The 13418-nt window shown below is 35.5% G+C and overlaps 2 protein-coding genes and 1 pseudogene across 12 annotated transcripts in view; all 3 read left to right on the forward strand.

The window, feature by feature from the left end:
* LOC146917866 (uncharacterized) overlaps positions 1 to 13418 on the forward strand; it is a 59284-nt pseudogene that overhangs the window by 30395 nt on the left and 15471 nt on the right. The gene's annotated exons all lie outside the window — the stretch shown is intronic.
* Positions 1121 to 11040, forward strand: LOC146917868 (uncharacterized). 10 transcript variants are annotated; one of them, XR_015013520.1, is made up of 4 exons: positions 1121 to 2835; positions 9769 to 10170; positions 10435 to 10492; positions 10629 to 11040. XR_015013520.1 is itself a non-coding variant. In XM_085716635.1 (3 exons), exon 2 carries the CDS (start codon positions 1960 to 1962, stop codon positions 2821 to 2823), a length of 864 nt encoding a protein of 287 aa, XP_085572761.1. In that variant the 5' UTR covers positions 1665 to 1804; positions 1896 to 1959; the 3' UTR covers positions 2824 to 2835; positions 9769 to 11040. The 10 variants fall into 10 exon arrangements, 5 of the variants coding, with proteins under 5 accessions (XP_085572756.1, XP_085572760.1, XP_085572758.1 ...); XR_015013517.1 differs by having other exon boundaries at positions 9769 to 10525; XR_015013518.1 differs by having other exon boundaries at positions 9769 to 10492.
* LOC146917869 (uncharacterized) lies at positions 12044 to 13144 on the forward strand. The gene has a single exon (XM_085716636.1). It carries the CDS (start codon positions 12103 to 12105, stop codon positions 12964 to 12966), a length of 864 nt encoding a protein of 287 aa, XP_085572762.1. The 5' UTR covers positions 12044 to 12102; the 3' UTR covers positions 12967 to 13144.

Here is a 13418-nt window from a genome sequence, read left to right on the forward strand (position 1 = left end):
TATAACAAAAAACATAAAACATAGGTGGGGTTTAGCCTGGGAATGGAGGGTTGTTTCCCACCATGGGAAAGTAAATGTCAGCCATTAGATTAGGTAAAGAACACAGTCTTATTATGCACTTACAATTTTTTTTGTCACTATCTTATATTACCAGGTGGCATAACCCACCACCAGAGGCAGCAACACCATCAAAACCACCGTGTTTTGACCACTCAGTACTCACCCGCACATCTGTATTTTTTTTCTTTCTAAGCAAACCCACATGTATTTTTTTCATCTCAAATCTTTTTTATCCCAAATCTTTTTCATAAAGAAGCTGCCTTTTTCAATTGAAACCCGGATTATGAATTGTCCCAAAAAACAAAACTAGGTTGTTAAGATATTAAATTGACAAAGGATCTTCACGTGTTCTTCATCATCTTCATGTCAAAAAAACAACTCAATATATCATTCTTTAATTAAAAATTAATTACTCATCTTCATGTGTTCTTCAAATGATTCTTCATCATCTTCACCAATTTTTCTTACTAAAAAGTTCAGATCTAGAAAACTACAACAAGAAAATATACAGATCTGGAAAATCACCACAACAATAGAACCAACAATAAAAGGAAGTTGTGAAAAAATCAACTAAAATAATTCCCAAAAAAAATTCATAATGTTTATGCTACTATTTTCATTACAATTAAGATATGAATGGAACACGTGGTTTTGATGATGAGAACATTTGAAGTGTGAATAGTGCCAATGCGATGGAGATGAGTCTTATTATGCACTTACAACATTAGATTTTTTTTGTCACTATTCTCCCATCTATTTAAAAAATTGTTGCGATAGAAATTGATGAACTAATAAATAACTTATGAGTTACTTCTTATATGTTTATACCACAAAGAAATTCAGAACAATGAGAAGAGTATGGAGGAGAGCTGGGACCGTGAAGCTTTATGTTGGTGGTGGATGAGAGATGAGAGAGTGGTTAGAGAAGATAGCATAAAAAATTCAGTGTAGAGAGTGTATGATAAGAGCATGTTCTTCTTTTAATCTAGTGGTAAAAATCCAACTTTCCCATTGTGGGAAAAAACTTTGCTGACCCAGGCTAAATGCCACGTTTTAAGTGACTTGAAGACAATTACAGATCCAACAGTTTCATTTGCCGAAAACCTAACTACAGATCCAACAATGTTTCATTCTTTTTCGATGTTGCCGAGGTACTCTGTTTTTCCAAAAAAGTTTCATTCTTTTCAATTTCTGAAAAACACCCATTCCTCTTCAACCTTATCCCCTCAATTCCATAATGTTGATGATGCTGTTTCATCGTTCAATCGTCTGCTTCGTCAGAATCCCACTCCACCCACAATCGAATTCAATAAGATTTTAGGTTCCCTTGTCAAATCCAAACATTACCACAATGTTTTTTCCCTTTCTCATCAAATGGAATTTAAGGAAATTAAGCCCGACTTTGTCACTTTCAACATCGTCATCAATTGTTTCTGTCAATTGGGTCTCATCCCTTTTGCTTTTTCTGTTTTGGCTAAGATTCTCAAAATGGGTTATCATCCCAATACCATAACCTTCACTACACTCATCAAGGGTCTTTGTCTCAAAGGTCATATCCATCAAGCATTGCACTTTCATGATAAGGTGGTAGCGCTTGGATTTCAATTGAACCAAATTAGCTATGGGACCTTGATCAATGGCTTATGTAAGGTAGGAGAAACAAGAGCAGCCCTTGACTTGCTCAGACGAGTTGATGGTAAATTGGTTCAGCTTAATGCGGTAATGTACAATACGGTTATTGATGGTATGTGTAAAGATAAACATGTTAATGACGCTTTTGATTTATATTCTGAAATGGTTGCTAAGAGAATTTCTCCCGATGTTGTTACTTACAGTGCTTTAATTAGTGGCTTTTGGATTGTTGGTGAATTGAAAGATGCAATTGGTTTGTTCAATAAAATGATATTGAAAAACATCATCCCGGATGTGTATACCTTTAGTATATTGGTTGATGGATTTTGTAAGGAAGGAAGGGTGAAAGAAGCTAAAAATGTGTTCGCTATGATGATGAAACAAGATATTAAACCTAATGTTTTTACTTATAACTCTTTAATGGATGGATATTGCCTAGTTAAAGAAGTGAATAAGGCTAAGAGTATATTCAACACTATGGCTCAGGGCGGAGTGAATCCTGATATTCACAGTTACAATATCTTGATTAATGGGTTTTGTAAAATTAAAATGACCGATGAAGCCATGAATCTCTTTGAAGAAATGCATTGTAGAAAACTAATTCCTGATGTGGTAACTTACAATTCTCTTATCGATGGTTTGTGTAAATCGGGGAAAATCTCTTACGCGTTGAAGCTAGTCGATGAGATGCATGATAGAGGTCAACCACCTGATATAATTACGTACAATTCTATATTGGATGCTTTATGCCGAAACCATCAGGTTGACAAGGCAATTGCGTTGCTAACAAAGATTAAAGACGAAGGAATTCAGCCAGATATTTGTACATACACAACACTTGTTGATGGACTATGCAAAAATGGAAGACTAGAGGATGCACGAAATATTTTTGAGGATCTTTTGGTCAAAGGCTATAATATAACTGTCAACACCTATACCGTTATGATTCGAGGGTTTTGTAGCTATGGCTTGTTTGATGAATCATTGGCTTTGTTTTCAAAAATGGAAGAAAATGGTTGCATTCCAAACGCCGTTACTTATGAAATAATCATCCGTTCTCTGTTTGATAAAGATGAAAATGATAAGGCGGAGAAACTTCTTCGTGAAATGATTATGAGAGGCCTATTATAAGACTGAAACTAGGTAAGATGTATTCTATTTATCTGTTGTTATATTGTATTTTTATTTACGCATATAGAGTGTACTAAGTTATGTAAGTTGCACCTAATTTTGACAAATGACTATATAATCATGGAGTGAAATTTAAAAAAACTTATTTTGTTAGTACGAGGTTGCAGAAATTTCGGAATCTGCATGATGTGTACTTTTTAGATGTTTGCCTCTAAGGAAAGGTGAAGAGAAGTAATGAAAGGCTAATTGTGATCTGCAAAGTCTAGAGAGGACTGGTTTTTCCCCCCTCCAATTCCTTATGAGATGCTAGTATTTTGGAATTAAAATTATACATTGCAGAATAGATTGTTATTTATTTTTACACAATTTTCTAGTAAGTGAGTACCTAGAGAGAACTGCTTTTCCCCCTCCAATACCTTATGAGATGCTAGTATTGAACTAAGATTGGTGGTCACTAGGTATGAGTTGATGTGCATTCATTTATTGATTGGGCATAGAAATCACTAGCAACTTTTTTTGGGGCTGACTAAAACCATGCACATTTTGCATTGGTGGGAGAAGGTTCAACATTATCTGAGTATCATTGCTATTGAATACCTCATTTCCCACCGTTATGCAAAGTTATTTTGATTTGCGAAAGATAAGGTTGAACATGGTGCTGAATCCAAGTTAGATCTTTTGAAAGGTTTGTCATATTCTGCAGATACTCATTTCTCGAATATGGTTCCTGGTCATTATCTTTGATGGCAGTGTCTGCACACTTTCTTAACAATGATAGCATATCATATGCATGAGTATGGTTCATGATTCACTTTTTAAATGTCTTTTTTAGTTGATGTGCTTTGGTGAGGTTTGCAATGTGCATCAAGCCAGGAGTCTAGTAATAGGGCAAAGCTCTTATTGGAGAGAATTTATTGTGATTGTGTGCTTACTAAATCCAATATGAGGGACAAAGACGTGGAGTGTCCGTCCCTTAAAATTTATAGCACTTGTGATTGGTCAAGTGTGTTATCCATATTTTTTGTCACCTGCTTTGTGGTTTTGAACTTTTGCATGCTTACTGTATTGATCACTTGATGGTCCTATGAATTACACCTTCATGACAGAATGGCGAGGACACCTTCATGACAGAATGGCGAGGACAATATGGTAACGATAAATAGGAGATGGAGGGGAAAAGACTTTTATTATTGTTGCCTCCCTAATGGGAAAAAGACTTTCATTATTATTGTATCTCTCTCTCTCTCTCCCTCCCTCCCTCCCTCCCTCCCTCCCTCTCTCTCTCGATGATATTAAACTACCTCATTGACAGTGCATTCATCCAACCGGGTTGGACTTGTGTGACATTATGTCACGGTGACATTAAATCTGGGCCACACAACACACATTGCCACACAACATCTGGGCCACACAACACATACAACACATCTGGGCCACACAACACAACACCTTTGTGTGGCCCAAATTTAATGTCACCGTGACATAATGTCACACAAGTCCAACCCCATCCAACTTGATGTCGTTTAGAACTTTTTATCCATATTGTTGACAGGCAGGTACAGATAATTATCATGGTACATTATTCGAGATTGTGAAAAGGTCTGGACCCTCATTTATTTATTTATTCATATATGCTGGGCGATACTTTGGAGGACCCTAACTCTTATATAGGCTAATTTCCATGGAGGGGTTGTGATGTAGGAGAGTTTTATTAGTAATTTAGTAGTATTTATTATTTAGCCAAATCTTAGTAATTTTCTAGAACTCTCTATTATTATTACGTTTTATTTTATTTTGGCCCACGGGTTTGTTATTTCTTTCACTATATAAGCAGAACTTATGTAGCCTAAGAGTCACACTTTTTGATTCAATAAAATTATTCGAGAATTTCTCTCAATTCTGGTGGATTCCGGAAACCCTTGTTTTGATAGGTTTGTCGCTTGCAACCCTATTTTCACAAGTTTGTCGCTTGCAAACTTGTTCTTTTCTATCTAGGTTTAGCGCTTGCAAACCCTACGCTTCCGTACTGCGTCAGTTGGCATCAGAGCAGGTTTCTCCTGTTCTTTTTCTAACGTGATCAGCCATGGGAGATCAACCGGTGACGAGGGCAGAATTCGACATTTTACATACGGCCGCCAAAGCACTGTTAGATCAGATGGTGGCATTAACAACTAAGATCGGTAATATCAACAACAACCGCAACTACAACGACAAAAACAATCAGAACAGGAGATGTGGCCCAATTAGGGTTCGTGGTAGAAACAATCAAATTATTGAGGATTCGAATTTTTCAAAGGTGGAGAAAACTAATTTCGAAGAGATAATGTCGAATCACTGGAAGAAGCTGCAGAATTTACGAGAACATGCCAATTCAGCTAAATCTATTGAAAAGGATCAGAAAGCATTAAAGGCTAAACTTGACGAGGATGAAGTCAAACCAGAAGGTGATAATCTCTGGCAACACGGAGGTCTTTTAGCAAACATTGAAGCACCACAAGTTGAAAAACACAAAGAAGTTCAAGGAATTCCTAGAGAGTCAAGTCAATCTCCCATTTGTAAATCACGGATCGTAGATCCAACATCCATAATCACAAACCAGGAGAACCCCAAAGAACTAATTTCATCGCTTTATCCTTTGAATCCATGTTCTAAATCACCTTCCCTCACAAATTCATCTTCTTTTTCCTTCAACCCTCTGATGTTTTGTGACGACAAAACAAAAAAATCACAAAGTGCAGACACCATCGATGCATATCCAATTTCAGAAATCAACATGGAGATAGTGAAACCCACACTATTGAACAAACAAATTCCAACTAAAGCATTCTCGTCATACGATCTGCAACGCTTTGGTGAGGTAAAGTTCCAATCCCTCTCACATAACACAATCGGCGGAATCGCGCAATCAGTGCTTTTAAGCTTCGATAGTCTCCGATGTTACGATCCTGGCGGGTTTCTAGTTGCGTTGAGTTCATGTTTTCAAAATCAGACCTCTCCCTCCAATCTGCAATGCTTAAGTGAGGTAAAATTTAAACCATTCTCATCTAATCACCTGATTGCACTGCCACCGAAACCACCTGATGTCATTGGTTTGAGTGAAGAACTTCTCGCCGCTGCAAAGCAAGATCAAATATCCACTTTTGCCCAATCTCCAACAACAGGAAAGTTTCCATTTGTTTCAAACAGCAACATCTGCAACACAAAATTATCATTAGATGTTCAAGAAAAATCTAAACATAATGGCTTTAATGATATTTTTGCATCTTCTTTCGCTTTCAAGCCTTTAGCAGATTCGGGCCCCTCTTTTTATCAAGGTTCTGGTAGAAATATAAATCCAACTACACTTTCTCAGCAATCCCTTCATGGTATTGAAGCTTCAGTTCAATCTCAAAGAGTGGATGCGGTCAAAGTTCAAACTGAGAACAAAAGTACCCTCCATCTTAAGGCCGAGTTCTCCGACTCGCCGCCTCAAAAAGATAATTCTACGCAATCGAAAGAGCAATCACATGACGAAAGTATGTCGATGAAAATGAAAGGGTTATCAACAGAAGCAACTTCCTTCCTTGAACATTCGGTTGCCGATCCTAGCTCTACAGTTGTTGGTGACCGGAGAAACCCGTCGCTGGTGCCCATCCGTAAGCCAGAGAAGATGCAAATGGTTTACGACTTAACATCTCCACAAGTTACTGCCGTCTCTGCTTATGTATCGGTCACAAATGCCATGGCCGAAACTCATATTATGGAATGGGGTTATAACAATGATACTGATTTCATAATTCTGCAAAGACCACCACCGTCCTCCATTCATGTTTTCGACCCTGGCCCGCACCTTTTTCTGCACAACAGAAGTGTTATTTTTACAACAGTGATGGAATACGACGAGACTATGACCAAGATTGCAGCGTCATATACTGGCAGCATGAATTGGATAAAGGAAGTTGACTATCTAACTCCCGATTGCTTTGTGTATCTTGTTGAACGGTTACTGTTGTCGACTTCATGCTGGAATGGGTTCATCCATTCTACAAAATCATCTTTCATTAAGTGGCTTATTTGCCAGGATGAAAATTCCTTTTCAAATTTGAGCTTCATGTCTGATGAATTAGGCAATGCCCATGATTTTATCGCCAATATCCTCTGTGAGTTTGTTTATGATCAAAATGGTACCAAAACCTGGATTAAAAAATCAAACTTGGATGTGAAGAATTATGTTTCAAGGTGTTCACTTCATCTCAGTTCTAGTAGTGGGAAGTATTTACAACTACTTCGCAATTTGTTGGGGATTAGACATATAATCAATCAACTGCCATTGGAATTTTGCAATGTTCTTCAAGAGGGAAAGAAACAATTAGGTGAGTGTACAATGGCTCCGCCGTGGGCAGCTTTTGAGTGGTGGAATTTTTCTGATGCTCGACTATACACTCAAACACCGAAGCCACCGCCAAAACCGCCATATCAGTATCTCCAACGGACAAAAGCGATATTTCAAATGAATAATTTTGACGATTTGACAGCGGTTAATTTGGATGATGATTCACTAGTCAGTGATGGCTCTAACGGAAGATTAGAAATACGAAACAACTCTCAATTGAATGGTTTAAATGTACATGAGGCGTGTTTGGTTCCGGTTAGTTGTACTCAAGATGTTCTTGATTTAATGAAAATTGGTCAGAGGAATCGTGTTGTTGGTGCTACTGCTCTAAATGAGCGAAGCAGCCGTTCTCTTGGTGTGTTGACAGTTCACGTCAGAGGAATGGGCTTGGCATCTAATTCAATTCTGAATGGCTGTCTCTATCTTGTGGATTTGGCTGGAAGTGAGAGAGTGGAGAAACCTGAGGCTGTTAGCGAGAGACCAAAGGAGTGTTATATTTGTTACGATGAACTTTCCCCCCCTAGGCAACAGTGGAAGCATATGAGGTTTAAACTTGAAGTGATGGGAAAAGATGAGCATGAATATGACAGGGAGGATGCAGAATTAATAGAAGGAGGTGGTCCCACAAGTGTCTATGTTTTTCATGAATGTTCCTTGGGTATGGATAGTACACAAATTGAAAACCCGCAACTGCCTGAGGAGAACTTTGTTCATGAGATGGTTTCAACTGAAATCAAAGCAATATACCAACTGGTTGTGAATAGTAAAGACACTAGTCTTTTAGAGGATCCTCCAAATAACTTGTTATGCGCTAGTGCAGAATTTTTGCGCTCAAGTTGGCAGTTACAGAGTTATTTCCAAGAGTTGGCTGGTTTCATTCAAAAGAACGGCACACTCGTCAAAACATCCGTTAAAGTTCCACTGGATGCATACATGATGGACTTTGTATTCTCTGATAGTGAAAATGGTGGAGTTTTTTATAACAAATTTGGAATGGATTATCACATATCTGTTTTTGGAAGCATTGTGAAGGAACCTCCTCTGCATATCATTCATACTGCTGTTGAAATGGCCCCAATTGCAAAGGTTGGAGGCCTTGGTGATGTTGTCACTAGTCTATCCCGAGCTGTTCAAGATTTAAATCACAATGAGGATATCATTCTTCCAAAGTATGACTGTTTGAACCTTAGCAACGTTAAGGACTTTCAATTTCACAAAAGCTATTTCTGGAATGGAACTTGGGTCGAGCCTTTTTGTTTATTCTTATTTTGGCTACTAATAAAAATGATTGTGTTCACTGTTTACTTTGAGCAATGGGATCCCGGAGGTCATGTGATTATGTTTATACCAGCTAGGTCCTACCGGTTGAAGCAATGGGATCCTGGAGGATGATCTCTTGTTCATTGGAGGAGTCAACATGCATGAGAAGCTCTTTATCAAAATGAGAACTCGGGGTCGAGTTCTTCAGAGGTGGAGGAGACTGATGTAGGAGGGTTTTATTAGTAATTTAGTAGTATTTATTATTTAGCCAAATCTTAGTAATTTTCTAGAACTCTCTATTATTATTACGTTTTATTTTATTTTGGCCCACGGGTTTGTTATTTCTTTCACTATATAAGCAGAACTTATGTAGCCTAAGAGTCACACTTTTTGATTCAATAAAATTATTCGAGAATTTCTCTCAATTCTGGTGGATTCCGGAAACCCTTGTTTTGATAGGTTTGTCGCTTGCAACCCTATTTTCACAAGTTTGTCGCTTGCAAACTTTTTCTTTTCTATCTAGGTTTAGCGCTTGCAAACCCTACGCTTCCGTACTGCGTCAGGTTGCCTAAAAAATTGATTTGACAGCATCATATGGCAGCTTGTTTAAGTCCAGTTAAGTATTTTGAACCTGGTTACTTGGGTTTGGCTGCTAGTTCTACATTCTTGTTGTTGGATTTGGCAAAAAATAGACAGCAAATCTGAAATGATTTGAAGAAGGAATAGTTTTTCATTATTAGTGATCTCAGAAAGTGAGGCGATGCATGGTTGGACACCTAATAATGGTTATATTTTAGTTTGATTTGATCCATGTAGCCGACCCCTCTTAGTGGGATAAGGATTGGTTCTTGTTGTTTAGAATCTCATAACACACTCTGTTTTTGTTTTGTTAAGGTTATACATACTTGCTATCCTTATTCATTAGGACTAGGCGACTAGCAGAGATAGTAGGCGACTAGCAGAGATAGTAGCAGCCACAATCCCTTAGAGAAGGATTTCAGTGAGCACTGAAAAGTTCTAGTTTGGTTTCAGAACTTTATTTTTAGAGGGCATGTAAGATGGTTTTGTATGTTGATTCTTCATTATCAGTTCTATTTTGTATTTTAAATTTTTTGGATTTGTATAGATTCCTCTTACCTCGTTAATATGTACATAATGTTAAATATTGTTATCCGAAACATGAAGTTTATGTTGATTAGGCACAAACATGTTACCTCCTTTTATATCTAAATATGTTGATAACTTAGTTGGGAGCAAGAACATACATCTTATAAGCTGTGAATCTAAATTCTGAAACTGATGATAGTGTACAGGTTGTATTGCTTTGTAAGTGTACAGGTTGGCCTAAGTGGATAAGTGAAAATGGATTTGTGCTGTCTTGAGAATTGTGCTACATAATTATGCAGGATAGGTGCCAATGTGGTGGGAAGAGAAAATTGGCATGCATTATAACTGGAATGGAAAGTTTTTTTGTGAATATTTGCTACTGATATTGATAATGTGCATGCATTATAACTGGTCTGGCAATTTTTTGTGAACATTTGATACTGATGTTGATAATGTGCATGCATTATTGCTGGTAGTTGTGGATGTGATATGTAAATAAATTGTGGTGAACATTTGATAATGAGTCAGAGATTGCCATCCTCAAAGTAGGACTGCTCTCACTTGGTGAACATAAATGTGTTAAATGCATGAAACCGAAATTTTCTGAGGTAAGGGACATTTTCAACTTTCAACAACTTCAGAGCACCCACATCCATGACACCCATATGAGTGGTATAAATGGACCTCACTCAATACATTATATTACTTCACACTTTTTAATTACTTAAACCACTCAATTATATTTTCTAAATATTCATACCACTCATCCAAAACTTTAAAATGAGTCCCATTGAAATACACAATATACCTCACATGTACTACATTATCTATTTTTTTAATGCAAAACTGAAGAAAGAAGAGTGACATTGCAGAGCAACGGTTGTCAATTCTTTGGTAGCAGTTTAGACACCTGCGATATTTATGCTCTTAGTATGAATTTTTATAACACTTGTGACTGGTTAAGTGAGTTATCCATATTTTTTGTCACCTGATATGTGGTTTTGACCTTTTGCATGCTTACTGTATTGATTACTTGTTGATCCTATGAATTACACCTTCATGACAGAATGACAATGATGATATGGTAAAGAGGAGATGGAGGGGCTTTTCTGTTTGTTAATCTCCTCTTAGAAATCTGATGACAGATAAACCAAACAAATTCTTCAATTGAACAGGATGGATCAAAACCAAAGAAAATTGGGAAAAAGGTAAAAAAATATGCATGATTTGCGAAAAAATATGGTACAAAGAGGCAACATTATGTGCTAGTGAGTCTTTGTAATGTAGCATTATGTGCTACTCTCATATTTGGTGAACATTTGCTACTGATATTGCTGGTAGTTGTGGATGTGATGTAAATAAATGTAGGAGTAGGATTGCTCTCACTTGTTGCACTTTTGTTTATTTTTTATTTTAGAATATAATTGTCAAATGTTAATTTAATTAGCAATTAGAAATTCCAATTAAAGAAATCGTACATAAATGTGTTAAATGCATGAAACCAAAATTTTCTCTGAGGTTAGGGACAAGCAAGTTTTTCAACTTTCAACAACTTTAGTATGAACTTTAACTTTTATTTATTTATTTATTTATTTATGAATAATTTAACTTTTATGATTTGATAGGATATATAATTGACTATTTCTAAGTTGGCTTGGTAGTAAGCTTGAGTTTAACTTTTCATCTAATTTCATTAAAAAAACAAAACTTGAGTTTAACATTTTTAGCTTATTTTGTAATTGTATTTATGTATTTTTTTTTAAATTGTAAACTTAATTTATTTAAATTACATTTTCAATATTATGATATAATGATCTACGAATAAAAGTATATGTACTTCAATTTCAAAAAGAATATAGAAATTACATTTTTGTAATTTATAAATAAAAATTTGTTTTCGTTAAAAAAGAAAAACTCATCCTTGACTATGAAAAAGAAAAGCTTTTGATGCTTAGAAAAACTTTGATAAAATTGCAATGAACTAACTACCAAGGAATTGAGTCACTATTTAAGTTATTTAATTATAATTTTTAGGCTCCGAATAACTATAATAATTAAGGGCATTTTAGATCTTAAAAATGTAAGTTATTCGGAGTCTAAAAATTATAATTAAATAACTTAAATGACTAAACGTTACGAAAAATATTTAAAAGACTAATTTGTTACAAATAAATAACTGAAAGGACGCAAGTGATATGAAGAAGAAAAAAAAAACTTAAAATAACCAATTTATTAGAATTAAATTACTTAAAGGACTTCTGATTTAATATAACCTGACATTTTTAAGTGATGATTTGTAAATACTCTCTTCATTCATATTTATAAATAACTTTTACTTTTTAAAATTCATTAAATAATTGATGTATTTGAAATATAATATAGCATTAATACATCAATTATTTAATGAATTTGAAGAGGAAAAATTATTTATAAATGTGACCAGAAAACATTCATCTACAAGAGTTTTAAAGAGATCTCATTATCATATTTATAATTGCATTGTTGGTAAATTGAAAGATGCAATTGATTTGTTTAATAAAATGATATTGGAAAACATCAATCCAAATGTGTATACCTTTAGTATAGTGGTTGATGGATTTTGTAAGGAAGGAAAGATGAAAGACGGTAAAACTGTGTTTGCTATAATGATGAAACAAGGCATTAAACCTAATGTTGTTACTTATAACTCTTTAATGGATGGATATTGCCTAGTTAAAGAAGTGAATAAGGCTAAGAATATATTCAACACTATGTCTCATAGGGGAGTGACTGCTAATGTTCGGAGCTACAGTATCATGATTAATGGATTTTGTAAGATTAAAATGGTGGATGAAGCCATGAGACTTTTCAAAGAAATGCATCACAAACAAATTTTTCCTGATGTGATAACTTATAGTTCCCTTATCGATGGATTGTGCAAATCTGGAAGAATATCATATGCTTTGGAACTTGTCGATGAGATGCATGATCGAGGGCAACAACCTGATATAATTACCTACAATTCTATACTGGATGCTTTATGCAAAAAACATCATGCTGACAAAGCAATTGCGTTATTAACAAAACTGAAAGACCAGGGTATTCGACCAAATATGAACACATACACCATTCTTGTCATGGGATTGTGCCAAAGTGGAAAATTAGAGGATGCACGAAAAGTTTTTGAAGATCTTTTGGTCAAAGGCTACAACCTTGATGTCTATGCATATACCGTTATGATCCAAGGGTTTTGTGACAAGGGCTTGTTTGATGAAGCGTTGGCCTTGCTGTCAAAAATGGAAGAGAATGGATGCATTCCAGATGCTAAAACTTATGAAATAATTATCCTTTCTCTGTTCGAAAAAGATGAAAATGATATGGCAGAGAAACTTCTTCGTGAAATGATCATGCGAGGTCTATTGTAAGACTGAAACTTTTTAATAGCATCATTTCATTTTATGTACTTGCCTCTACTGGTGGAAAAGAAACATTTTTTTTATTGTTTTTGTTAACTGTGTTTACCAAAACCTTTATACTTCTTGTATATCTTCCATTTTGATTTCTCTATATGATATTGTCTTACCTCATTGAGAGTTCCATCAATCAATGATGAAAGTTGTGCACCGTCTTATCTGCAGATTTGGATGTTAGTATACCTTTCTGCTTTGAATTACATTAGTTATTTATCTTGAGTGAAACATTGAATGATCTGAACTATTATATAGACTAATTTCGATGAAAGGGTTGCCTTAACAAATGATTTGATAGCCAGCATATTGGTAAGAAGGACTTCGTGTGCTCGTTTAGCTAAATGAAATTGCTGCATAATGAGTATCTGTGGCCCCATTACAGCTTCATAATCAACTTAAATATGCCT

This window comes from Medicago sativa, chromosome 6 (assembly GCF_051527215.1).
Source record: "Medicago sativa cultivar Bolivia chromosome 6, Bolivia_mono, whole genome shotgun sequence".
In the NCBI taxonomy this organism is placed as follows: Eukaryota; Viridiplantae; Streptophyta; class Magnoliopsida; order Fabales; family Fabaceae; genus Medicago; species Medicago sativa.